The 25,699-nt window shown below is 45.0% G+C and overlaps 1 protein-coding gene across 1 annotated transcript in view; it reads left to right on the top strand.

Moving 5' to 3' along the window:
- Positions 1-22,643: 22,643 nt before the first annotated feature.
- The window catches only part of MCUR1 (mitochondrial calcium uniporter regulator 1), a 39,368-nt gene continuing 36,312 nt past the window's right edge, over positions 22,644-25,699 (top strand). The window contains exon 1 of the mRNA XM_065398331.1: positions 22,644-22,751. Within this exon, the coding sequence (XP_065254403.1) occupies positions 22,644-22,751 (108 nt within the window). The remainder of the gene's footprint in view (positions 22,752-25,699) is intronic.

Below are 25,699 nucleotides of genomic sequence, written 5' to 3'. Positions count from 1 at the left end.
TTTAAACTAGTGTAAATGGTGAAGTCTCTGTAACTTGAAGTCTTTAAACCATGATTTGAGGACTTCAGTAACTCAGCCAGAGGTTAGAGGTGGGCGGGTGAGGTTCTGTGGCCTGCAATATGCAGAAGATCAGACTAGATGATCATGATGTTCCCTTCTGACCTTTAAGTGTATGAATCTATGAGAAGAGAAGAACCAACCATGTGGCTGAGGGAGGCCTCAAAAGACCATTGTAACAGTCAGACACATTATTGTTGTCTGGTGCTTTTATGACAGAGTGTCTGTGGGTGAGTTATTGCCTCCCATTATGAATTCTGTAATGGTTGGTGTAAATCAATAAAGATTATTCTGAGTTTCCAAAAATAGAACTTTATGGTGTGCAAAAAAAGGCAGCAAAAATAACGAGCAAACAAACGCATAAGGTAAAAACAGTTTAGCAACACTGTTACAAAGTAAACAGTGAATATTAACTTACTACAATCTAGTCAGTTGTGTCTGATCTTGTGGTTTACACAGGCTGGTGTATGTGTAGCTATGGTTTGCCCCCAGCATGGAGGAGTAGGTGGTGAGGATGTACACCATGTTGCTGCCTGTTATGTAGGGAGGTGTAGGAAGCAGTGATCAGGGCGTTTTCCATGGAATGGAAAGGCTGCTGTGTATAGGATCTTTGGGCATTTCTTCTTCTTTGCAAAGCTAGGGTTACCATATTTGCACAATCAAAAAAGAGGACACGGGGGGAGGAGCCCTGCTCTAGCCCCGCCCCTGCCCTGCCCCACCCCCATCCACTCCCTCCCACTTCCCACCCCCTGACTGCCCCCCTCAGAACCCCCAACCCACCCTGCTTCTTGTCCCCTGACTGCCCCCTCCTGAGAACCCCCCACCCTAACTGCCCCCCTAGGACCCTACCTGTCCCCTGACTGCCCCGACCCTTATCCACACCCCCACCCCATATTCACACCTCCCGCCCCCAGACAGACCCCCAGGACTCCCATGCCCTATCCAACTGCTCCCCGCCCACTGACAGGACCCCCAGAACTCCTAACCCATCCAACCCCCTCTGCTCCCTGCCTGCCTCGACCCCTCTCCACACCCCTGTCCCCCTGACAGCCCCCCCCAGAACCCCTGACCCATCTAAAATCCCCGCTCCCTGTCCCTGATTGTCCCAACCCCTCTCCACACCCCTGCCCCCCTGACAGCCCCCCCCGAACTCCCGACCCATCCAACCCCCGTCCCCCCCCGTCCCCTGACCAGGGTCGGCTTTAACAAGAGCCCAGGAATCGGGTTGCGCTCCGGCCGGAGTCGCAGGGCTTGGGGCCGGGCCGGAGGTGCTCGGCCGGGGCCAGGCCGCCCACCCTGGGGCCCGAGCCGGGCTGGAGCCGCTGAGGCCGGCACGCTCGGCCGGAAGCGGGGCCGCCGCCCTGGGGCCCGAGCCGGGCCGGAGCCGCTGGGGTCGGGGCCAGCGCGCTCGGCCGGAACCGGAGCCACTGGGGCCAGGGCCAGGGGTGCTCGGCCGGTGCCGCTCGGCCGGAACTGGGACCGGTGCCCCGGGGCCTGAGCCAGGCCAGGCCGGAGCCACTGGGGCCGGCCGGGGCCGGAGGTGCTCGGCCAGGGCCGGGCTGACCGCCCTGAGGCCTGAGCCGGGCCGGAGCCGCTGGGGCCAGGGCCGGCGTGCTCGGCCGGAACCGGGGTCGCCACCCTGGGGCCGGGGCCAGGCCGGTGCGCTCGGCCGGAACTGGGGCCGGTGCCCCGGGGCCTGAGCCGGGCCGGGACGGAGCCGTTGGGGCCAGCCGGGGATGGAGCCACTCGACCGGGGCCGGACTGGGCCGCACCGCGCCTCCCCGGAGCCCTCCTCCTCGCGTCCCCCCCGCCCCAGCTTACCTGCTGCTGCCTGCCTGCCCCTGCTTCTTTTCAGACTTCCCGCGAAGATCTGATTCGTGGGAAGCAGGGGAGGGGGAGGAGCAGGGGGGAGGAGCGTTCAGGGGAGGGGAGGAGGGGGAAGACAGCTGCGGGGCTAGGGGCGTGCTAAGGCTGCAGGGGATGGGGGGAGCCGAGAAGGGGCTTTGGCTGCTGAGCGGCGCCGCTTTTCGATCTATAAATAGCCGACCGGGGAGAAATCCCGGACATTTTTAGATTTTTAGAAATCCCCCCCGGACGGCTATTTATAGATTGAAAAGCCGGACATGTCCAGGGAAATCCAGACATATGGTAGCCCTATTGCAAAGCTATACAGTTTCTAGAGCATTTGTCTAATGTTATGTATTATAACAAAAGTGTCTGTTCTCCCGTCTAAGCTGTGCAAGTAAACCTTTTTTCTTTCTCTGTAAAGTAAAATTCAACGAGTAATGCACATTCACATGAATAAAAAGTTAAAAATAATATGGCTAGCAAGGCCAAGGACAATAATAAAGAGATTTTTAAGTATATTAGTAACAAAAGAAATACTACCAATGTTATAGGCCCATTACTAGCTGGAGATAGTAAAACTGTTAATAGTGATGAAGAAAAGGCAGAAGCGTTCAGTAAATATTTCTGTTCTGCATTTGAAAAGAGGAAGGATGGTGAAATTCTTTCCAGCCCATTAGTAACTAAAGAGGATGTTAAACAGTATCAACAATGGATAAAAGTTTTTAAATCAGCAGGCCCAGAGAACTTGCACCCAAGAGTTCCGCTGACATTAACTTTTAACAAACCTTTGACTAAATCCAGTGAAATTCCAGGAGAATGGAATATTGCTAGTGTTGTGCCAATATGCAAAAAGGACAAGTGGGATGGCCTGGGTAACTATAGGCTGGTTAGCCTGAATCAGTGCTGGACAAAATAATGGAAAAGCTGATAATAGATTCAATCAATAAAGAATTAAACAGTGAAGATAATTAAGGCCAGTCAACATGCTTTTATGGAAAACAGGTCTTGTCAAATGACCCTGATTTCATTCTTTGATGAGATTACATATTTGGTTGATAAAGGTAAGTGAATAGATATACACTTAGACTCTATATACTTAGACTTTTGTAAGACGTTTGACATAGCACAACACAACATTTTGATTTAAAGATTAGCATTATATCTTATTAATAAATCATAAATTAAATGGATTAAGAACTAGTTAACTGACAGATCTCAAAAAGTTGTTGTCAATAGGGAATCATCATCGAATGGGGGAGTTTTTAGTGGAGTTCCACAGGGACTGGTCTGGGCCTGATAATATTCGACATTTTTATCAGCAGTGGAAAATTTACGGATGACACAAAGAGTGGCAAAGTGGTAAATAATGAGGAAAGAGCAGTCATATAGCACGATTTGTATTGCTTGATAAGGTGGGCCCATTCAAACAATGTGTTTTAATACAGTCAAACGTAAGGTCATATATCTAGGAACAATGAATGTAGACCAGACTTACAGGATTAGGGAAAGCAGTGACTCTGAAAAGGATTTAGAGACCACAGTGAACAAGCAACTCATCATGAGCTCCCAGTGCTGTGGCAAAAAAAAGACTCATGCTTGGATCCTTGGGTGTATAAGCAAGTAGGAATAGTCAGGTGATTACCTCAGTATACAGCATTAGTGAGATCAATACTGGAATACTATGTATAGTACTTCTGTGCACATTTGTAAAAGGATTTTGAAAAATTGGAGAGGATGCAGAAAAGTGCCACAAAAATGATTTGAGCACTAAAACAAATACTGTATAATGAGAAACTCCAAGAGCTCAGTCTGTTTTGTTTATCAAAAAGAAGAATGATAAGAGACTTGGTAAGTACCTTCACAGGGAGAAAATACCAGGTACTAAGAGGCTTTCTAATCTAGTAAAGAAAGACACAACAAGAGTCAACGGCTGGAAGCTGAAGCCAAACAAATTCAAATTAGAAATACATTACAAATTTTGAACGGTGAAAGTGATTGTTCCAGTGGTTAAACTGTCAAGGGAAGTGGTGACTTAAAATCAAGACTAGATGCCTTCCTGAAATATATGCTTCAGTCAAATACAAGTTACTGGGCTCAATATAGGGATAATCAGACACAATTGAATGGCCTGTGATATACAGGAGGTCAGACTGGGTGATCTCATGGTGCCTTCTGGCCTTAAAATCTATAATGTGCACATAGCAGCAGAATACAATTACTGGATATTTTGCATATATATGAAAAATAGTTTTGTGCAATTGTTTTTTATGGGAAGCACTCAGTCATTTGGCAAGTAATGGTAACAGACATTGGAGTGTGAATCCAGCACTACCTTGGATATATTTCAGCTGGACATTGAAGTATATCAGCTGAGTTTCATCACTAACTAAGCTGTGGGGAGCAATCGGCACAGAAACAAGATTTAGCTACACTTTGCTAAAAAAATAATAATTGTATCTTCTGTAAAATTCCCAGGCACTTTCTAGCTTGGTAAAGATGTCCCCAAGTGCATCTTTCTTTGATGTCCCATATACCAGAATCCTCATGGGTTAGGTGAAACTTCTGTTATCATTAATGTCCTATAATGATGCCTTCTGGGTGTTTGAGTTCGCAAACCAGAAAGTGTCGGAGAATTTGACAAAAGAGAAAGAATATTAGCAAAGCTTAGCTGAGTCTTATTTCTGTGCTGCTCAGTGGAAGCGTCCAGCACATTGATCTGAGATTTAGTCACTTTTCATTTTGGCTTTGCAGTTACTCTTCAAAGATTTCAGTTGTGGCAGAGCAGAAAATACGGGGCACTGATCAAATATATTTTTGATCATATTTGGAAAAACAAAACAGTTTACAAAAGTGAAGGTTCATCCATTTCAGAATGAGGTATGGAGCAGTTCTGGGACCAGGTGACTCTGCCCCATCGCACCTGTAGAGCCTGCACCCTCCAGAGGAGGAGCTTAAAAGGGAGCGGGACAGCTCCAAAAGGGGACAGACAGGATGCGGGAACTGACCTATCCTTGAGAGACTTTAAGTAAGAGCACAGCAGAAGTCCTTCCTGTAAGCGAGGGGCCTGCAAGCAGCAGCTGCCCTAAAAGAGAGTCGAGGGAGGAGACCCAAGCAAGAGGCAACTAGGAGCTTTTTCTCTTGGGCTGAGGGCTGAGAAAAGCCTGGGAGGCTGAGTGCTGAGCTGGGAACCTGATTGGAGGTGGGGGCTGATCCAGAACTGAAGCCTTCCTTTAACCCTGGATAGAGGGAGAGTCTAATACCCTCCAGGTTGGGAGGAGGGTTGTGCAACCCAGGAACTTGCCCCACTGTGAAGCTGGGGCCAGGGCCAGCCCAAAGCACTCCAGGGTGCTTGCTATCATGCCCTCTGTTACCCCAGAAGACAGCAAACCTAATTGGTGACTGGAGGGGTGGAGGCCTGAGTTGCTGTCTAGCCAAAGATAGACTGCCACAGTGTTGAAGTGATTAGATTACAGGTGAGGGATGCCAGAGACTGGGGAGAGCTGGGACCCAGTGAATTAACCACTAGGTGGCACCACTGGTAAGCCCAGCATTTGTCACAAGGTGAAACATGGTGTTTTTATATTGAGCTTATGGATGTCAGGAAGGGGCTACAGTTGCAAACAAGACATTCATATGATGCAAATCCTCTCCTCCAAAAGACATTGACCACAGTGAAACTATAGGTTGGAGAGGACATGCAAACATAGGGGATTATACTTCCTTGCTTAGCACAGAGCTGTGCTCATGGAGTCTCCCTTTGCCCTGCACCTGGTGGGTTTTGGAGTATGTGGTTTGGCCAGTAATTACATGACTGCGTGACTCCACTGGCCAAATACTTCTCCCTCAATGAGGGGCTGTCATAACTATAAAGGGAAGGGTGACAGCTCTCCTGTGTACAGTGCTATGGAATCCCTCCTAGCCAGAGACTCCAAATCCTTTTACCTGTAAAGGGTTAAGAAGCTCGGGTAACCTGGCTGACACCTGACCCCAAGGACCAATAAGGGGACAAGATACTTTCAAATCTTGGGGGGGGAAAGGCTTTTGTGTGTGTCCTTTGTTTAAGGGGTTGTTCGCTCTTGGGGCTGAGAGGGACCAGACATCAATCCAGGTTCTCCCCATCTTTCTAAACAAGTCTCTCTTATTTCAAAATTGTAAGTAAAAGCCAGGCAAGGCGTCTTAGATTTACTTTGTTTTCTCAACTTGTAAATGTACCTTTTACCAGAGTGCTTATCTTGTTTGCTATACTTTGAACCTAAGACAGAGGGGATTCCTCTGAGCTCTTTAAGTTTGATTACCCTGTAAAGTTATTTTCCATACTGATTTTGCAGAGATGATTTTTACCTTTTGCTTTAATTAAAAGCCTTCTTTTTAAGAACCTGATTGATTTCTCCTTGTTTTAAGATCCAAAGGGGGTTTGGATCTGTATTCACCAGAAGTTGGTGAAAGGAAGGAGGGGGGAAGGGTCAATCTCTCCTTGTTTAAGATCCAAGCAGTTTGGATCTGTATTCACCAGGGAATTGGTGAAAGGTTTCTCAAGGCTTCCCAGGGAGGGAATCCATTGAGAATGGTGGCAGCGGGACCAGAGCTAAGCTGGTAGATAAGCTTAGCAGTTTTCATGCAGGCCCCTACATTTGTACCCTAACGTTCAAAGTAGGGATACAGCCTTGACAGGGGCACAGCAACCTCAAAGGCTACTGAAGCCCAAAAGCTGCAGTAGCAGATACGTAGCTGTTCCACTGCCTCATAGTGCATAATGTTATCGCTTATTCCATCCGTGTGCTACTATGAGCCCAATAATAAGACTCTAAGTCTTCAGTAATAAGCAACACTTTATAACAGCAGATGTCCAAATTGATGGTATCCATTGAAGACACAATCTGATATTGTTCGCTTCATATAATTTTTATTTGATTTTTCTGAGCTCTCGAACACTGCAGCGAAGATACAATTTTGCTGCAAGCTTAGTATTGTTCTCTAAATCTTTCATTCGGATGTATGCAGATGTTCAGTCTGCAGCTATGCAAAATTTCCAATGGTCATACACACGCAAAGCATGATCACAAATATTTACACAAGCAGAATTGTCAGGGAGTTCAAAATTAAAGACCTGAACTGATTGGCTCGGCTCAAGATTAGGTTTAGCTCTGCATATCTGGCTAATCAGCATTTAGTTTTAAATGGCCTCTTCAAGGTACAGAATGTGTTGTTATTCTTTAACTCATAAATGCTTACAATTCATAGAGCCGATTATAAAAATCCTGCTAAGCTGACTTTTTTTTCTTGATTTTGCTTACGACTGTCTCATGTGGAAGGAACACTGTTTATTTATTGGATTTAGACACACAAAAGGGTGTATACAATGTACTCTATGCACCTCTTACTTTTGATGTGCGTGTTTTTAAATTATGTAACTCTCCAACATAACTAAAGTGCTGCAGAGAACATTCAATGTAACCCATAACAAACACACTAGGCAAACTAAAAGCTAAAGCTTCCCTTCCAGGCCAACAATTTACCACCCTCATAATTCTCCCCTGTGTTCAGATGACTGGAAAAAAAGATGTACATTGCAGCTGGCCCTGAAGGTCATCAGATTCGGGCTATCTCAGACCAAGAAGCAGGAGGAGGGTGGATTTCAGAGCATTGGGGCCATCTGCAAACTTCACTAGAGTTTTGTATGAGGGCAGGAGTCCATCTGTGTGGTTCTCTTTGTAGGATCTCAAGTGACTTTCTTGAGGCTACAGAGGGAATCTGTGTCAGAGCTGGGGTTACAAGGCAGGATTTTCTGGGTCTCGAATAGACTTTACCTACCTTTCATTCTGTGTCTATTTATATACAATATTAGAGATAATATTATACTGCAATAAACAGACTAGAATCAAGGCATATATAAAATATTTATATCATGCTCCCATTGATGACTCTGTATGAAAGTAAAGATGCAACACTTGAAATTGTTGCTATAAATCCTATCTGTGTGCCTTTTGTATTTGGTCATAGATTCTGCTCTCTGCTGAGATGGAAATAATGTGCTGCCCCTCCTTGTTGCATCCTGAAGTATTTCACGGATTATAATTTTAAAAATAAATTTAAATCGTTTATGGAATTGGTGCTGCTGAAAGATTAAATTATTTTCAGGGTAATTTTCTGTTCATGAACACAACACTGTACTTTGAAAAGATATATTGGTTCAGTTATGCAAGCCCCATAGTTACTTCTGTTGTAATGCCTGACAAAATTAGTCATCTTCCTTAGGTGTGTTTTTGTTTTATTTTAACTCTGGAGTGACCTTTCTATCTTGGTTTAAAAAAAAACCCACATACATATGTATCATTTCACAATGTGCTCTCATCAGAACTCTTGAGTTAAACAAGCATGGGTCCAATCAATATTTGGAAAAGGCACCCAAAAGGAAAATACACAAAGTGGTGTTAGTGATGTATTGGGTGCCATTGCAATCTCTAAAGCCAGATCCTGACAGGTAAGTGCTGAGAATGCCTTCAGTTCGCATTGGAAGTTGAGCACTTAGCAACATACAGATAGCATGCAGAAACTCACAGGATTGGCTGGGACCTGAATTAATACTGAATCAGTGCCTAAGAAGGGTGCTAGGTCACATCATATTGTTGGTGTATCATCTTACCATTATATTTTTATTAACAGATCAATTCTTTTATAACAGAAATCTTATAAAACTCAGTTTACAACTTAAATAGATATAAACTTATTATACACCAGGGGTTCTCAAACTGGGGGTCAGAACCCCTCAGGGGTTGTGAGGTTATTACATGGGGGGGGTGTCGCGAGCTGTCAGCCTCCACCCCAAATCCCGCTTTGCCTCCAGCATTTATAATGGTATTAAATACATTTAAAAGTGTTTTTAATTTATAAGGGGGGGGGTCGCACTCAGAGGCTTGCTGTGTGAAAGGGGTCACCGGGACAAAAATTTGAGAACCACTGTTCTACACAATTGTAAACTGACCTGTAGAAGTACCTAAAACTGTAGTGACAAGACCTGCTACCAGTCACTTTCTTCAGCCTTCTGATATTGATCACATACTGCAGTTGATGCTTTTTTACTCTTCCTCTCCTGTCTTTTCAGTTGACAGTATCAGTTAGTCTTTCTTCTCATGTTTAGGTTCAAAGGTCTGTTTTGTTTTGTTCTTACATTTAGATGTGTATCCTGTTTATTAGTTGTCCTATCAAAACTTTACACCGTATTAAGCTTTTCTCCTTCTTCCTATTTTAATATCTTCAGTTTGAGTTTAACTTTGACTATTATTGAAGGTGTTTTTCCCTTCTTTAGTATTCAAAGAGTTCTCAAACTACCAGTTTTGGTGGAGGAAGATGATCCTCTTCCAGCAAACTCCAGAAAGTTCCATCAGATTTCTAAATAGTGATCTTTTTGTTTCTTTCTCTCTGTAAACATCTGACTTGATTAATTAATTTTTCTAGTACCAGAATTTCCCACACCTTTTTTTCATATCAGTCAATAGATTTAAGGGAATCACTCCTCTTCCACTACTTGGTGTGATGGGGTGTCCAGATGGGCCAATTAACCTATTAGGCTGAAGGCTTAGAGGAAAGCCTTAATCAAGGAGGAAGCTCACCTGTGTGGGAACAGGCAGGATTTCTATAAAGCCAGCCTAGCGGTAGTCTCTAGGAACACTGTTAGACTTAAGTGTTACAAAGGCCTCATGCAGTTCTCACCTCACCGGCAACTTAGCTGCCTTTTCAACCTCTGGTTTTCAAGCACTCTCAAGCTTCTAAGCGAGCACGAAGGCTGCAGGGGTACATACAGCCATCTTATATGTCAGGAGAACAACAGGCAAAGGAAAGTAGGGCTGCAGGAAAGTAGTCTGTAGTCACCTCCTGGGAGAAGGGAGGTGTGCTTAGGTATATATTAGGGCAGGGGTCGGCAACCTTTCAGAAGTGTGGTGCCGCGTCTTCATTTATTCACTCTGATTTACGGTTTTGCGTGCCAGTAATACATTTTAATGTTTTTAGAAGGTCTCTTTCTATAAATCTATAATATATAACTAAACTATTGTTGTATGTAAAGTAAATAAGGTTTTTAAAATGTTTAAGAAGCTTCATTTAAAATTAAATTAAAATGCAGAGCCCCCCGGACTGGTGGCCAGGACCCGGGCAGTGTGAGTGCCACTGAAAATCAGCTTGCCTGCTGCCTTTGGCATGCATGCCATAGGTTGCCTACCCCTGTATTAGAGGGTAGTCTACAGTTACTCCCTGAGAGGAGGGAGTTTGGGCTGGCAAACCCAGGAGTTGGGGGAGTCAGAAAGGTAGGAAAGACTCAGGGGAAAAAACAGCAAGATATAGGATAGTGCAGACCTTAACTGCTGATCAGAGGGTCCCTGAGCTGGAATCCAGAGAAGAGGGTGGTCCTGGGTTCCCCTAACCACGGGTGGGGCAGTGAACTGCAAGACTGCCTGGGTCACTGTGGGAGTGACAGACTTTGAAAGACTATACTCTGGAAGGGGGGAATGCTGAGTGACCTAGTTGGAGGGCCAAGTCACAAAGAGGATGCTGCGGTTCCTAGAGCAAGAGTGGGGCTGCACACCAGTGAGAGAGAGATGAAGTGACAGCATGCAACTGTGAGAGAAGGGTGCATCACCTGGAAAGAGCTAATCCCCAGAGCAACCAGGAGGAGGCATCATTAGAGGTGGGTGGAGGCACCTGTCACACTTGTCTATAGTAATTCTAGCAGCAACTAGGAGATGAGTGATCAATTCTTTTTGGCTTTTATAAGATGCTGAGTTTTTGAGACGACTTAATAAAAATACCACGTGTCAGCTGTCAAATAACTTCTATCTCCCCTAAAGTGTCTCCAGTGGCTTTCTAAAATGTCTTAATTTTTAGGCCATTATATATATTGAGAAATCCTCCCATTTCATTATATTTTTCTCCAGCATTTGCCCATCCCTATACCATAAATTGAGTTAATTTTAAGGTGTTAAAAAGAATTTGAACGTAGTTTTCTTTTATTATTGTGTGTCAAGACGTGGGCACCATTGCTCCATTTATTCTCCCATTTCTTAATTCTGGTGTATATGCCTACATCAGCTTTCCATCTGTTCATGAACATAGTCTATTCCTCTAAGTAACAGTAGCAATTATTTTGTATAGAACGGAGAGTAAGCCTTGGTACTTTATGGATGTAGTGAATAGCTTTTTTGGAGTCCCTGTCCCCCCCAAGATTCTTGCCTCTTTGTGGAGGTGGGCTTGAAAAATGTCTCATCTGTAAGTAGGGGGACCAGGTGTTGACTGTCTGGTTGGCGGTGCAGCACAGTGGGGCAGGCAGGCTCCCTGCTAGCCTCCACTCCCTGCAGCTCCCGGGAAGCAGTTGGCATGTTCCCCCTCTAGCTCCTATGCGTAAATCAGGGTGGGGAACCTAGGGAACACGTGTAGAACTGATGAATGAAATTGTTTTTAATTGTTCACTTTATTAATGTAACTTCATAAGTAAAGTTTTATGAATGAAACAATATTCATTCATAAAACCGGTTACCCCAATAACTGGCTAATTAACAATTAAGATGCTTGTTAAGAGCCATAGCTGTTCAGTCAGCTGCCTTTGTAAGTTTCACTATCAATCCAATTCTTGCTTAAATCACTGAGACTTGCACTGTTTCAGTATTGTAATTTCTGTTCACCATTTATTACACTTGCCTACAGTGTAACTTCTGTTCACTGTTTGCCATCCATTATACATGTCTATATTGTAACTTCTGTTCACTGTTTGCAATATTGTAATTCAAACCCCATTTTAAAACGCTTACTCCATTTTGTAAGGGCTTGCTGCAACCTTCACTTTTGCAAACCCTGCTGTAATATTATTAGTTTAGTTTAGATGTGTGAATGAGGTATGTATGGATGATGGAATCAACCTCCAGCCCCAGCCTGTCCTGATTAAATAGAGTTCAAACACCAACGGCTGAAGATGCAGACAAGAGCCCTAACAAAGTAAGAAGAATCCACCCTAAAAAGAAAAGGTACAATAAAAGGAAGATCAAAGCCCGGTCGGAGGCTGAAAGTCATGTCTGCAATTGACGGGTGATCAATCACCAAACCCAGAGGCAGCTTGACACAGCAAGACCTATATAGACTGGATTCAAACTAAAGCCTACAAAAAGGATGGGTGAGATGGAAAACTTTGGAGGAGGGTAACATTCTGCTGCCAACATGGAAGGGCATTGGTGCATGCCCAACAGAGACCCAGCTAGTCCTTGTGCCCTGGCCAGTTAGCCGCCACAAGCTACGAACCCAAGCTGCAAACTCAAGCCACAGACTCAAGCAGGACTGGTAACTATGCAGCAGCTGCAGAACATCTGATGGATGTGTGTGTGTGTAAATGTGTGTGTGTGTATAGGTATTAGGTATAATGTGTGTGTGTATAAGGATTAAGATATTAGTTATTGGTCATAAATCTATTGTTATCATAATAAATGTGGCATCTTTATCTTGTCCCCTTTAATAAGATCCTGCTAGTTTTTATTGGTATAACACATGGGCCAGATCTGACCCCATGGTTAATTTAATCTGGCCAGCGGCGCACGCCATGGGGCTGGAGCTGCGAGCGCAGGCTCGCCCCGTTGCGGGGAGGAAGCCCTGAGTCTCAGCGTCCCCCGCAGGGCTGGAACCGCTGCGCTGGTTCATCCTGCTGTGGGGGGAAAGCCCTGAGCCTCCGTGTCCCCCTCCCCCCTATGGGTGAGTGACCTGCGATTGATTTTTAACTGTGGGTCAATGGCCAGTGACAGAAAAAAGGTTCCCCATCCCAGATCCCGCACCCCCAGCCAGAGCCCTCAACTCCCCCCATGACCCACCCCCCTGCCCCAGCCCTGAGCCCTCTCCCACACTCTGAACTCCTCAGTCCCAGCTCAGAGCCCCCTTCTGCACCTCAAACCCCTCATCCTCAGCCCCACCCCAGAGTCCTCACACACCCCCAAACCCCAACCCCCTAACAGGGCCGGCGCTTCCACTAGGCGACCCTAGGCGGCCGCCTAGGGCGGCAGGATTTGGGGGGCGGCATTTTGCCGCTCTTGGCGGAAATTCGGCAGTGGAGGGGTCCTTCCACTCCGGGTCTTCAGCGGAAATTCGGCAACAGGTCCTTCACTCACTCCGGGACCCGCCACCGAAGTGCCCCGAAGACGCGGAGCGGAAGGACCCCCGCCGCCGAATGCTCAGAGGAGGAGCTGCTGCCTAGGGTGGCAAAAACCCTGGCGCCACTCCTGCCCCCTAAGCCAGCCCGGTGAAAATGAGCGAGTGAGTGAGAGTGGGGAGAGTGAGCGACGGGGGGCAATGGAGTGAGCGGGAGCAGGGCCTAAGAGGGAGGGCAGGGCAAAGGTGTTCGGTTTTGTGAGAGTAGAAAGTTTGCAACCCTATCTGTAGGTATTGATATCATGGTCTTTTGCAAGTTGTTGCATTTCATCAAGTAATTTAAATGTATTGTCTGTCTCTAAACAACCGGCAAAATTGAGATACACTTATAAATTCCCAAATGTCAAAACTTGCCAGATTTATATTGGGGTTAAATTTTGTATTATTTGCTGTGAGCATTAGAGGTGATGGGAATGGGCTTAGCTTTCTAGATAAATTACCCCAAGTTTCTACTGTTGCTTTCAAAAAAGGATGGCTTATCTATTGGTTTTCGTCCTATAGGATTTCTTTAACCAGAATTTCATGTGGAGTTTGATTTCACAACAATGAGCTTGTTCTGTCTCTAACCAGTGCTTATTAGGGTTTGTTGTTATCCAATACATCAGGCTTCTGAAATGACTAAGTGATAATAACACTTAATGTTTGGTAAAGCCAATCCTCCCTTTTGCCATGGCCTTAAAATACATTGCTTAACCCTGGGTTCTATTTCCCCAGATGAATTTATCATGGATTGCCATTGATATAAGAGATTTCCAAGGATTTAAACCAGGAGTGTTTTGGAAAAGTGGGTTAATTTTGGGCTAAGAGATTCATTTTAATTGCTGTAATATCGCCTAACCATGAAGCTTTGTATTTTGGCCAATTTTCCAAATCTGTTTTGATCTTCTTAATCAAAGGAGTATAATTAATATAGAATTTGACATCTTTTAGAAATGTGTATTTCCAGGTATCTTATTGAAGTAATTACCCATTTATATCTTTCTGTAGATGGGAGCCCGCACCTACATCCAGGAGTTTCTGACCTATTGTAGTTTACATTAAATCTTGATACTTGGCCAGATTTTAAGATTTCCCCTTGTAATTCTAGTAGCATGTGAGTTGGATTCACAACAAATACCATAACATCATCTGCATATGAGGCTAATTTGTGTTCCCTGTTGCCTATTGTAATTCCATTTATTATTAGGATTATTTCTGATTGATTGGACAAATGACTCAAATACTATGGCAAAAGGAAGAGATGATAATTGGCAGAGTCACTGGGCTGGCCACCTCCTAAGCATTCCCTCATGGCCTGGTGTCACGGTGCAGGCAGCCTGCCTCAATTTCCCCATCCAGGGGCTCTTTAAACTCCACACACCCTTTCTGTGAACTCACAACACCCCCTCTTGGGGTCTGGGTTTATCCAGATAAAATAAACTCAAGTAACACTCAATGTCCCAAAACAAAATCCACCCAGCTTACTCTCTTGTGGGATCGCTCTTAGGCATTTCCTGCCTCTAGTCTCTCTCATATCCCAGGACTCTGGAGCCTGCTCATTCCTAGCAGTCTCTGATCTCCCTAAAAAGCAACAGAGGGTCCTGTGGCACCTTTAAGACTAACAGAAGTATTGCAGCATAAGCTTTCGTGGGAGAATGCCCACTTCATCAGACGCAAGTAATGGAAATTTCCAGAGGCAGGTATAAATCAGTATGGAGATAATGAGGTTAGTTCAATCAGGGAGGGTGAGGTGCTCTGCTAGCAGTTGAGGTGTGAACACCAAGGGAGGAGAAACTGCTTTTGTAGTTGGCTAGCCATTCACAGTCTTTGTTTAATCCTGATCTGATGGTGTCAAATTTGCAAATGAACTGGAGCTCAGCAGTTTCTCTTTGGAGTCTGGTCCTGACGTTTTTTTGCTGTAAGATGGCTACCTTTACATCTGCTATTGTGTGGCCAGGGAGGCTGAAGTGTTCTCCTACAGGTTTTTGTGTATTGCCATTCTTGATATCTGACTTGTGTCCATTTATCCTCTTGCGTAGTGACTAAGTATCTCCCCTCTCTGTCCATCTTCCTTCCCCTCTTTATAGGGAAATCACCTAATCTTTCCCCATTGTGGCTTCTTCAGTAAACAAGGTTGACTGGCCTCAGGCCCTCCAGCCTATAAAGGGCAAGCCCCACCCTGTTACAGGCATCCTTGGCATGTGCCTCTAAAAAGGGGGAAATTTTCTGCACTGGGGGGAGGGAGAGGCATTGATGGGGGGCTGCCAGTGGGTACTAAGCACCTACCATTTTTTTCCTGTGGGTGCTCCAGCCCTAGAGCACCCACGGAGTCGGCGCCTATGGGTGGTGGGACTAGGGGCTTCTGCCCTGCAGGGAGGGGGGGTCTAAGGGCTTTAGCCCCACACCACAGCATGCGCTGCCCCGCGGGGCAGGTTGTGCGTGTCTTGAGGTTCTTGAACTTCTGAAGATTATTGTATGTGGCTCAGAGGATCAGTAAGTTTGGCCATTCCTGGTATAGAATGTAATTGTATAAGTCATGATAAGAGATGTAGACTGTTAGCTGGTAGATAAGACTGTATGAAGAAAAAGTAAAGCCAAATATCTAATGCCCTAATTCTAATGATTGGATTTTTATCTGATTAAATTTTAAAAAATTAAAAAAAATAAGTGTATTTATGCCATTGGTCGGTCTCTCCACTCATTGAACAAAAAATATTATTCAGCATTAAATATCCATTTTCATTCTTTAATCTAAAATTTTTGTTTGAATTTGAAGACTTTTATTTTAATTATCCCTACCCAACTTTCCTCCCCAAACCCTACATTTTTTTAACTTTATCTCCCCTCCCACCTTTTCCTTGAGACTAGTTACCAACCAGCCTGTCCACCCTTCCCCTCATTCTAAGATCATGTAAAATTAAGAAATTCAATATACATATCAAGTTAAACATTAGAACATTATTCTTAATTTCCCCAATCCCTTCCCCCATATTCCCCCCCCCACCCTAAACCCCTCAAGCCTCCAATGTATACTGACACCATAAAAAATAAAAATTCCCTTCCCCCTTTATAATGTGAGATTCACCAAAGTCCTAGATGGATCTGGCTAACCTGCCTTCTCCACTGGTATGGTGAACTCCCTCTGGGGAGACCTCAACATCCACCCCATGTGAAGCCAAGGCACTGTATTTTTTTTTTTTAGAAGGACCAATATGTGAGTGGGGGGCGAGGGGAGGGGAGTTGCAGTAAGCAATATTTCAGCCCTTCCCCCTCCCCCATTTATATCCTATTTTTAGCATGTGGTTACAGAGCCCTTTCTTCTCTCTGCCCCCCCCCCCCATCATACAGCTAGCACATATTTGTAATCCTTATTTCCATTCCCCATTATATTCTGGTATTTAAATAATACCCTTATGAAATAGTTCAGAGTACTTCATAAGCAAAATGGATACTCTGTTTCTTGCTCTCTTGCTACTTTCTTTCCTCTTCCTCAGATTTATCTTGGATGTCCATCTCCTTATGAGTCTTTTTCTTGATTTTACTGTTACTATTTTTTGGTGATCTCTCTTCTCGATTTTGACGAATTATCAGTCTTCATTTTGGCTTGCTGGTTCAATGTCTGTCTCTTCATGGGAGTCTGGACTGTCTTCTTGTGAGGGTCCTCCTAATGCCCCCTCTTTTTCTATTCTTGAATCAGATGTCTGTTCCTTATGGGTGAAGAGGAATTAAAGGGCAAGGCCCATCTCTCTCTAATACAAGCTTCCCTTAATACTGCTGGGACTTCAGCTATTCTCTCTCCCCTCCTCCTCCTCTCCCCCCCCCCACCCTCAGGTCTCTCTCTCTTTTTCTAGCATTTGAATTCTATTCTGCAGCAAAGCCTCTACCTCCATTCGCTCCCATATGCCTGTTTCCAGGTTAGTCCCTCTTGCCTAGGGTTGCAACCTGTCTAGGTTTACCCAGGATTGTTCCCCCCCTCCCTTTTTTTTTTTTTTTTTTTTTTGAGCAATCTGTCCCAGGAAATCGCCAACTGTCCAGTTTTATGGGCTCAGGATCATCCTGGATATGTGGGGGGGTGGGTGTTGGGTTGGGGTTTTTTGTACCTCAGAGGTGGCAACCCTGCATATCTCCATTTCGCCTTCATTTAATCCAATTTGGCATCTAGAGAGGACTTTTAAGGATCTAAACTCAAATCTTTAGTGACACGGATCCCTCTCTCCTGCTCCTTCTTCCCCCAAGGGACCTGGGCTCAGTGGCCACCATTTTGGATTGTTCCAGCTCAGCCTGCTCTTGCTGCCTTGTGAGTTCCTTTTCTGGAAACATTTCTTCAGATTGGTGTCTTTATGAGGAGTACCCATCTAAGAGATAGGAGTAGCTTTTGGGCAAGTCGCAAGGGGGCAGAGGAGCAGTGATGTCCACAGAGATTATGCCAACTTCAACCTGGAGTCAAAAGCTCAAGCAGACAGTCAGTTCTGGTGATGTCTACACACTTCCCTCCTCCATGTCACCCTCTTATTTGTAAAAGGAAGGTTGATCCTGTGATTTAAGGGACTGGGGCTCAGGAAATTTCAGTTCCTGGACGTGCCAGATAGTTCCTGTACTTCTGGAAAATTACATAAGCAAAAGCTTTTCAAACCTGAGTGCCTAATGATAGCCTTTTAAACCTAAATAATAGTGGCCTGACATTCATACATGCTCCCACAAGTCCTAGTGAACTGCAGGTGCTCAGCACCTTTGAAAATCAGTCCACTTGTAGTCAAGTATCAGAGGGGTAGCCGTGTTAGTCTGGATCTATAAAAAGCGATAAAGAGTCCTGTGGCACCTTATAGATTAACAGATGTATTGGAGCATAAGCTTTCATGTGTGAATACCCACTTCGTCAGACGCATGTGGTAGAAATTTTCCAGAGGCAGGTATAAATATGCAGGCAAGAATCAGTCTAGCAATAATGAGGTTAGTTCAATCAGGGAGGATGAGGCCCTCTTTTAGCAGTTGAGGTGTGAACACCAAGGGAGGAGAAACTGCTTTTGTACTTGGCTAGCCATTCACAGTCTTTGTTTAATCCTGAGCTGATGGTGTCAAATTTGCAAATGAACTGAAGTTCAGCAGTTTCTCTTTGGAGTCTGGTCCTGAAGTTTTTTTGCTGCAGGATGGCTACCTTTAAATCTGCTTTTGTGTGTCCAGGGAGGTTGAAGTGTTCTCCTACAGGTTTTTGTATATTGCCATTCCTGATATCTGACTTGTGTCCATTTATCCTCTTGCGTAGTGACTGTCCAGTTTGGCCAATGTACATAGCAGAGGGGCATTGCTGGCACATGATGGCATATATTACATTGGTGGACGTGCAGGTGAATGAACCGGTGATGTTGTGGCTGATCTGGTTAGGTCCTGTGATGGTGTTGCTGGTGTAGATATGTGGGCAGAGTTGGCATCGAGGTTTGTTGCATGGGTTGCTTCCTGAGTTAGAGTTACTATGGTGCAGTGTGTGGTTGCTGGTGAGAATATGTTTAAGGTTGGCGGGTTGTCTGTGGGCGAGGACTGGCCTGCCTCCCAAGGCCTGTGAAAGCGAGGGATTGTTGTCCAGGATGAGTTGTAGATCACTGATGATGCACTGTCAGGAACAGTATCCCTGATGATGCCACACACAACAGTTCTGAAAGATTTAATAGTGACACAGTTTTGCCCTATTGTGTGCCTTCAAAAACAGGAATTTCAGCTACGCTACGTGCATCTGAAATTATATTTCTTGTCTGTGTCAGTCTGAATTTTTTGTAATGTGAAATTCTTTACATTCCTGTTGTATTATGTCTGGATAAGTCCCTAGTTGCTTGGCTAGATTCTTCTTTATGTAGGCATTGCTTAGCTCCAGTTGACCTGAACTTTTTTAGCATAAGGACTTTGTCACATTCAGTCTGAAGAGTCTAATTAGTGTCAAAGCTTTGGAAAGGACTTTGTGATGACTATAAGGCATTCTAGTTCAGTGCTTGTTATGGGTTTGATCTTGCAGTCCTTACTCAGACAAAACTCTCACTGAACTCAGTGGCAGTCTTGCCTGGGTATGGTGTGAGAGAACAAACCCAATGTGGTGGTTTCATGTAATGCTGCAGATTTTTTTTAAAATTCTCTTTAATCACTCCTCAGCAGGAAAAAAATGAGAGCAAAAATCCTACACAACTTGTCCATAATATACAGCATTTCTAGTTATTTATATTACTCCCACAGGTGCTTTACAGATAAGAATGAAGTCTTGGGGCCAGATTCTCCACTCCCTTGCATGCTGTGTTGTCATTTACACCTGTGCAAAGTGAGCGTAATGTACTACCCAATTGGAATGCATTTTACACCCACTTTGCACAAGTGTGAATGGTTGCAAGGTGGTGGGGGACAGACACACAGAGGAATTCAACCCTATGCTTCAGCTTTCTTGCACACTTTAAACTGGCACAAGACCACAATTCTCTCTTATACACACCTCAGAATATTCCTAATGCAGGAGGCCCACTGCAGGAGACAGAGCCAGCTCTGACCGATCCTTGCCTATGTCCCGCCACTTCCTCCTTGCCCATGCAGGAGGCCCAAAAGCAGGTGAAATTCCAGAGCAAGCAGTGAGAGGGGCCTGTGGCTTGGCAGTGATACCCCAGCAATTCTGCATCCTTGCAGTATCCCTGAAACAGCCCCAGCAGCCCCAGAATAGGGAGATACAAAGGTCCAGATCCTCAAAGGTATTTAAAGGCACATAACTGAAATCAATAGGAGTTAGACACATAAATACCTTTTGAGGATCTGGGTCAAACTTCCTTCCTTCAGTCCCTAGCACTGGCAAAGGGATGAAGCCAGTGCAAAAGATGCAGGAGGCATGCCACAAGCACACAGTGATTGGGCAATGGAGTTTCACTCATGTCTTTGTTAGTTCTCCAATTAATGTTATGATTTTGGAGTTTATTTGCTGTACATGAATTTCCCTCAAGCATGCCTCTTATCACAAAGGGAGTCTCTGAATAATTAATGCACTGCATAATTAGTTCACTAATTTGTTCACTCACCAATTCACTGTATAGCTGTTTCTCTACTTAACGGACTCACTTTGGTACTATGCAGTGTTGTAACCATGTCTGTCCCAGAATATTAGAGAAACAAGATGGGTGAGGTAATATTTCTTTTATTGGACCAACTTCTGTTGGTGAGAGAGACAAGCTTGTGAGCTTAAGCTCAAAGGCTTGTCTCTCTCACCAACAGAAATTGATCCAATAAAAGATATTACCTCACCTACCTTCTCTCTCTCTCTCTCTCTCTCTCTCTCTCTCTCTCTCTCTGGTACTAGTTTTCTGCATAATTGACTTATTGCTGTTGATTCTCCCCCATTTTATCTAATAGATTTTCTGTATAGCTGCTTAACTCATTCTCTAGTCTACACAATAGTTAAGCAGAGAATCAGTTGAAGAGCTGAACAATCTCATAGGCTAATTAACTGCTAGTCTTTGGGTATGACTTCACTACCCGCCGGATCGGCGGGTAGTAATCGATCTATCGGGGATCGATTTATCGCGTCTCGTCTAGATGCAATAAATCGATCCCTGAACGCGCTCCCCGTTGACTCCTGAACTCCACCAGAGCGAGAGGCGGAAGCGGAGTCGACGGGGGAGCCACGGCCGTCGATCCCGCGCCGTGAGGACCCAAGGTAAATCGATCTAAAATACATCGACTTCAGCTACGCTATTCTCATAGCTGAAGTTGCGTATCTTAGATCGATTCCCCCCCCCCCCCCCCCCCCCCCGGTGTAGACCAGCCCTTTGACAGCCACTTCTCACCTGCCACTCCCTCCACTTCCCTACTCTGGACCGGTCCCTTCTATCATCCTCCTTCCCAAACAACTCTCCCCTGTGGCCTTCCTGACACTCACTTTGCCTCTCAGATCCATTCAAAATGCTGCTGCTAAGATTATCTTCCTAACATCTCATTCTGATCTAGTAATACCCAGCCCCCTTTGAGTCCCTCCATTGGCTCCCCCTTCTCCACTGCATCATAGACATGCTTCTGGTGCTTTCCTCCATGCTGACGAAGCCACCCTTTGAGCCATTAGCTTCATGCTTCATGTCCCTTCTTTCCATGAAAATCGCCTTCCTGGTTCAATTACTTCTGCGAGACGGGTCGGTGAGCTCGGAGCTATGATAGCAGACCCACCTTTCACGGTGTTCCACAAGGATAAAGTCTTCCTACATCTACACCCCAAAATTCGCCCAAGATCGTCTTCCAGTTTCACATCAACCAAGCCATTCACTTATCTGGTTCCGTCTCGAAACCACCCACTTCTGCCGAGGAACGTCTACTCCATTCCCTCGACGTATGGTGAACTCTGACTTTCTACTTCCAGAGAATGAAACCAATCAGGAAGTCCCCTAGACTGTTTGTTGCAGGGACTCAGGGGACAAGCCCTGTCTGCCCAGAAAATCTCCAAATGGATTCTGGTTGCATTAAACTTTTGCTACCAACTATCAGGCCTACCTACCCCCACAGGGGTATGGGCTTACTCCAACAGAGCTCAAGCTTCCACCATTCTGCTTGTAGACATATGTAGAGCAGTCACACGGAGTTTGGCGCACACTTTTGCAGTGCACTACATCTTAGTGCAGGACTTGGCGGCAGATGCCTCCTTCAGCACAGCAGTTCTTCACACGACCATTAGGGGAATACAATAGGGACCATTACGCAAAGAAGAGGAGGAGGTTACTTACCTGTAACGGGAGGTTGTTCAAGATGTGTGGTCCCTATCTGTATTACACTTCCCACCTGCTTCCCCTCTGCTGTGGATTGGTCACTTCACGGTAGAGAAAGAACTGAAGACTGTCAGAGAATCATAGAATATTAGGGTTGGAAGAGACCTCAGGAGGTCATCTAGTCCAATCCCCTGCTCAAAGCAGGACCAACACTAACTAAATCATCCCAGCCATGGCTTTGTCAAGCAGGGCCTTAAAAACCTCCCTAGGTAACCCATTCCAGTGCTTCACCACCCTCCTAGTGAAATAGTGTTTCTAATATCCAACCTAGACCTCCCCCACTGCAACTTGAGACCATTGCTCCTTGTTCTGTCATCTGCCACCACTGAGAACAGCCTAGCTCCATCCTCTATGGAACCCCACTTCAGGTAGTTGAAGGCTGCTATCAAATCCCCCCTCACTCTTCTCTTCTGCAGACTAAATAACCCCAGTTCCCTCAGCCTCTCCTGGTAAATCATGTGCCCCACCCACCTAATCATTTTCGTTGCCCTCTCGTGGACTCTCTCCAATTTGCCCACATCCCTTCTGTAGTAGGGGGACCAAAACTGGACACGGTACTCCAGGTGTGGCCTCACCAGTGCTGAATAGAGAGGAATAATCACTTCCCTCGATCTGCTGGCAATGCTCCTACTAATACAGCCCAATATGCCATTGGCTTTCTTGGCAACAAGGGCACACTGCTGACTCAATCCAGCTTCTCGTCCACTGTAATCCCCATGTCCTTTTCTGCAGAACTGCTGCTTAGATAGTCGGTCCCCAGCCTGTCAGTCCACCCCGCTTTTTATTGCCTCGTCTGGAAGCACACGTGGACCAATGGACACTACTTTCAAATTCTCCAACTCCGGATGCACAGCACGCAAACGTAACCTCTCAGTGGAATACAGACAGGAACCACACATCTTGAAGAAACTCGAGTTACAGGTAAGTAACCTCCTCTTTTAAAAAGTTTGAGTTCTGCTGAACTCAATGTTCTGGAAGGGCAACCTTAACTCTGCATTCATGAAGTTTTTTGCCATTTAATTTCCTCTGGGTTTTTTTAAACATAGAGAATCATTTGTTGGTAGGAGTTAGTGATCATTAAGGCAGTTATGATTCTCACCTAGCTTTGCAGTTTATTACTGCCATCTATGGGTAGAATTACATAAAACTGCATGCAGTATAGTAACCGTGTTGGCCCCAGGATATTAGAGACCAGATGGGTGAGCTCTTCTTCAGGTCTGGGAAAAATACTCCGAGCATCAAAGCTAAATGCAAGGTGGAACAGATTGCTAACTACTTATGCTAAACACATATTCTAAGGGGCCACTCTACCTTGAATGGTCCTATCAGTCCTCATCCTCAAAGGAAACCTGCACACAACGCTTTCAGAAGATGAGCCTGGGAGTTTTAAATTCATTCCTCTGCTAGACACTAAAAATCATGGACTGAACAGTGACACTGCATTTATGGCTTACAACAATCTGTAACCCACTAACCCACCTCCCCTCCTTTTTGTCCTATGACTGCAGAAAGTGTTAACTGGCCACTCTACCTGGACTGGTCCCTTACAGTATGTGCTAATTACTTATGCTAAACAATCTGTTCCACCTTGCATTTAGCTGTGACTTCGAGTACCTTTCCCAGACCTGAAGAAGAGCTCCGTGTGGGTTGAAAGCTTTTGATTCTCTCACTAGCAGAAGTTGGTCCAATAAAAGATATTACTTCACCCACCTTGCCTCTGTAATAAAACTGTATCTTATTTTGTTAGGAACTATCCCAGCATTTGTTCATTCAAAATAACACCCACATCATACATAAATGAATATGATCGGGGAAAAGGGCATTGGAGGCGTTGACTTCTATTTCTCCAGTGAAAAAGGGAGGGGAAAAAACAGTGCAAAGTGTCTCTCTTTCAGGATAACTGCACCTGTTTCCCCTGTCCATGGCAACATTTTTATCTAAACAGCTCTTTTGAGGAAGGTGAGGTGTGATGGTTCTCTGGGTGCCCAGGACTATGTGTCACCTTGTTCCTTCTGCCTCAGGCTTGAGATAGTCTTGCTTGTGGTAACTTGGTGTTAGCACTCTCCTGTGGGCTATGCCAGCCCTGTCTTTGCCTTGCATTACATCACCACCTAACCAAGGAGGGGTGGCAACTCCTTCTTGTCTGAACAGGCTGTCACCAAGTAATAATACTCCCTAGTGACTCCTTTTAAACTTAAGACCATATATATTCAATATAGTTTTCAGAGTAGCAGCTGAATATAGTTCAATATAGTGACATTATTCTTTAAATATTACCAATACATATATCACACCATGATTATGAACATCAATAAATTGCAAGCTTTCAATAGAGACCTTGTTACCCTTTATAGACAAATACCCTGTAAGCCGTGTATCTGATGTAGTGAATTTGTCAGGTCTGAGACGAGAGTTGTTTGCAAAGAACGGGAATCTTTGCAAAGGGCCCTGTGTGTCACAGTGGGGGAAAGACTTTGAACAATTCAAATGTCTGTCTGGCTACATGATAGGACTAAACCCACAAGGATTTACTTTTTCTTTAATATCTTGGAATATAAGAATCCATACCAGATCACCATTGGTCCATCTAGTCCAGTATCTTGTCTCTGACCGTGGCTAATACCAGCAGCTTCAGAAGAAAGCGTAAGACGCCTACAATGTGCAGTTATGTAATAACCTGCCTATGGGGGAAGTTCCCTCCTAACCCCAGGTGTCAATAGTTGGCTTATGCCTCTGGGGCGCGATCTTGCAAGGTGCTGAACACTCTAGCCCTAAAACAGCAAAGCACTTAAGCATGTGCATAACTTAAACCCTTTGGCCTTGTCTACATTTGAGGCAGTGTATAGGGTACATGGAGCAACATGCGATAGTGAAAACAAGCAGAGTACATGTACACTCCAGTGTGTAGCTACACGCAGCAGCAAAAGGTTCAGGCGGCGGGATGCTGAGCCTTTCATTGCAGCAGGAAAAGGCTCCAGCAAGGGGCTACTATGCAGCTAAAAATAGCATTGTAGACATGGGAGGCACTGATTGGGCATGTACATAACTGTGTAGGGTGCATAGTCTAAGGTTCTGGTGTGTCTTTACTCCCCTAAGCAGTGTCTCAATGTCTACACTGCTATTTATATCCAGGATGGAGGGCGGAGGGGATATGGGCAGTAAACTTTTTAGACTACTAGGAAAGGATGACCTAAAAAGGGATGGTGAAATAAAATAATTCCCTGATCTTGCAGTCCCATAGCCATACCTCCCTAACGTCAGGCTTTTTGACCTAAGAATCAGGCTTTTGTGGAATATCACAGGCCTGTCTCAAAATCTCAAGGCTTTCAGTGCAACAGCTATGAAAGTGACACTTAACAGACTAGAGGAGGAACAGAAAGATGGATCTTGTTTTCTTTACAGCCTGTCTAAACAGTTTAAATCTTGACCTTGTACTAAGAACCATGCAGGTGGTCTCCATTGACTTCAGTGGGGCCCCGTACAGGTTGTGACATTTTATACCTTGGGGGAGCGTCCTGGAACCCCCATATTCCTAATTTTTATATAATCATGATCTTACATATAAAGTATGCTTTGTAAGGTATCAGGGGAGAGGTTATGATCTGATGAAAGCCATTTCTCTATCCATTTATGCATATCATTAATGCACATGAAGTTATGAGAATTGTGTTGTATGGTGGTCACTAAAACATGCAGTAAGTTGGGGAATCAGCCAGATAGCTCCCCAGAGGCAACAACAGCAAGGAAAGTAAGCAACGGCCGGGCGGGATGTCAATCAACCCATCAACAACCATTGTCCAGCAAGGGAGCTACAATGCAATGACTCCCCTGCATGAGGCCACACCAGGGGAATTGCTCAACCTTGCCTG

The sequence above is a fragment of the Emys orbicularis genome, chromosome 2 (genome assembly GCF_028017835.1).
Source record: "Emys orbicularis isolate rEmyOrb1 chromosome 2, rEmyOrb1.hap1, whole genome shotgun sequence".
In the NCBI taxonomy this organism is placed as follows: domain Eukaryota; kingdom Metazoa; phylum Chordata; order Testudines; family Emydidae; genus Emys; species Emys orbicularis.
This window is presented reverse-complemented; position numbering and strand designations above follow the sequence as displayed.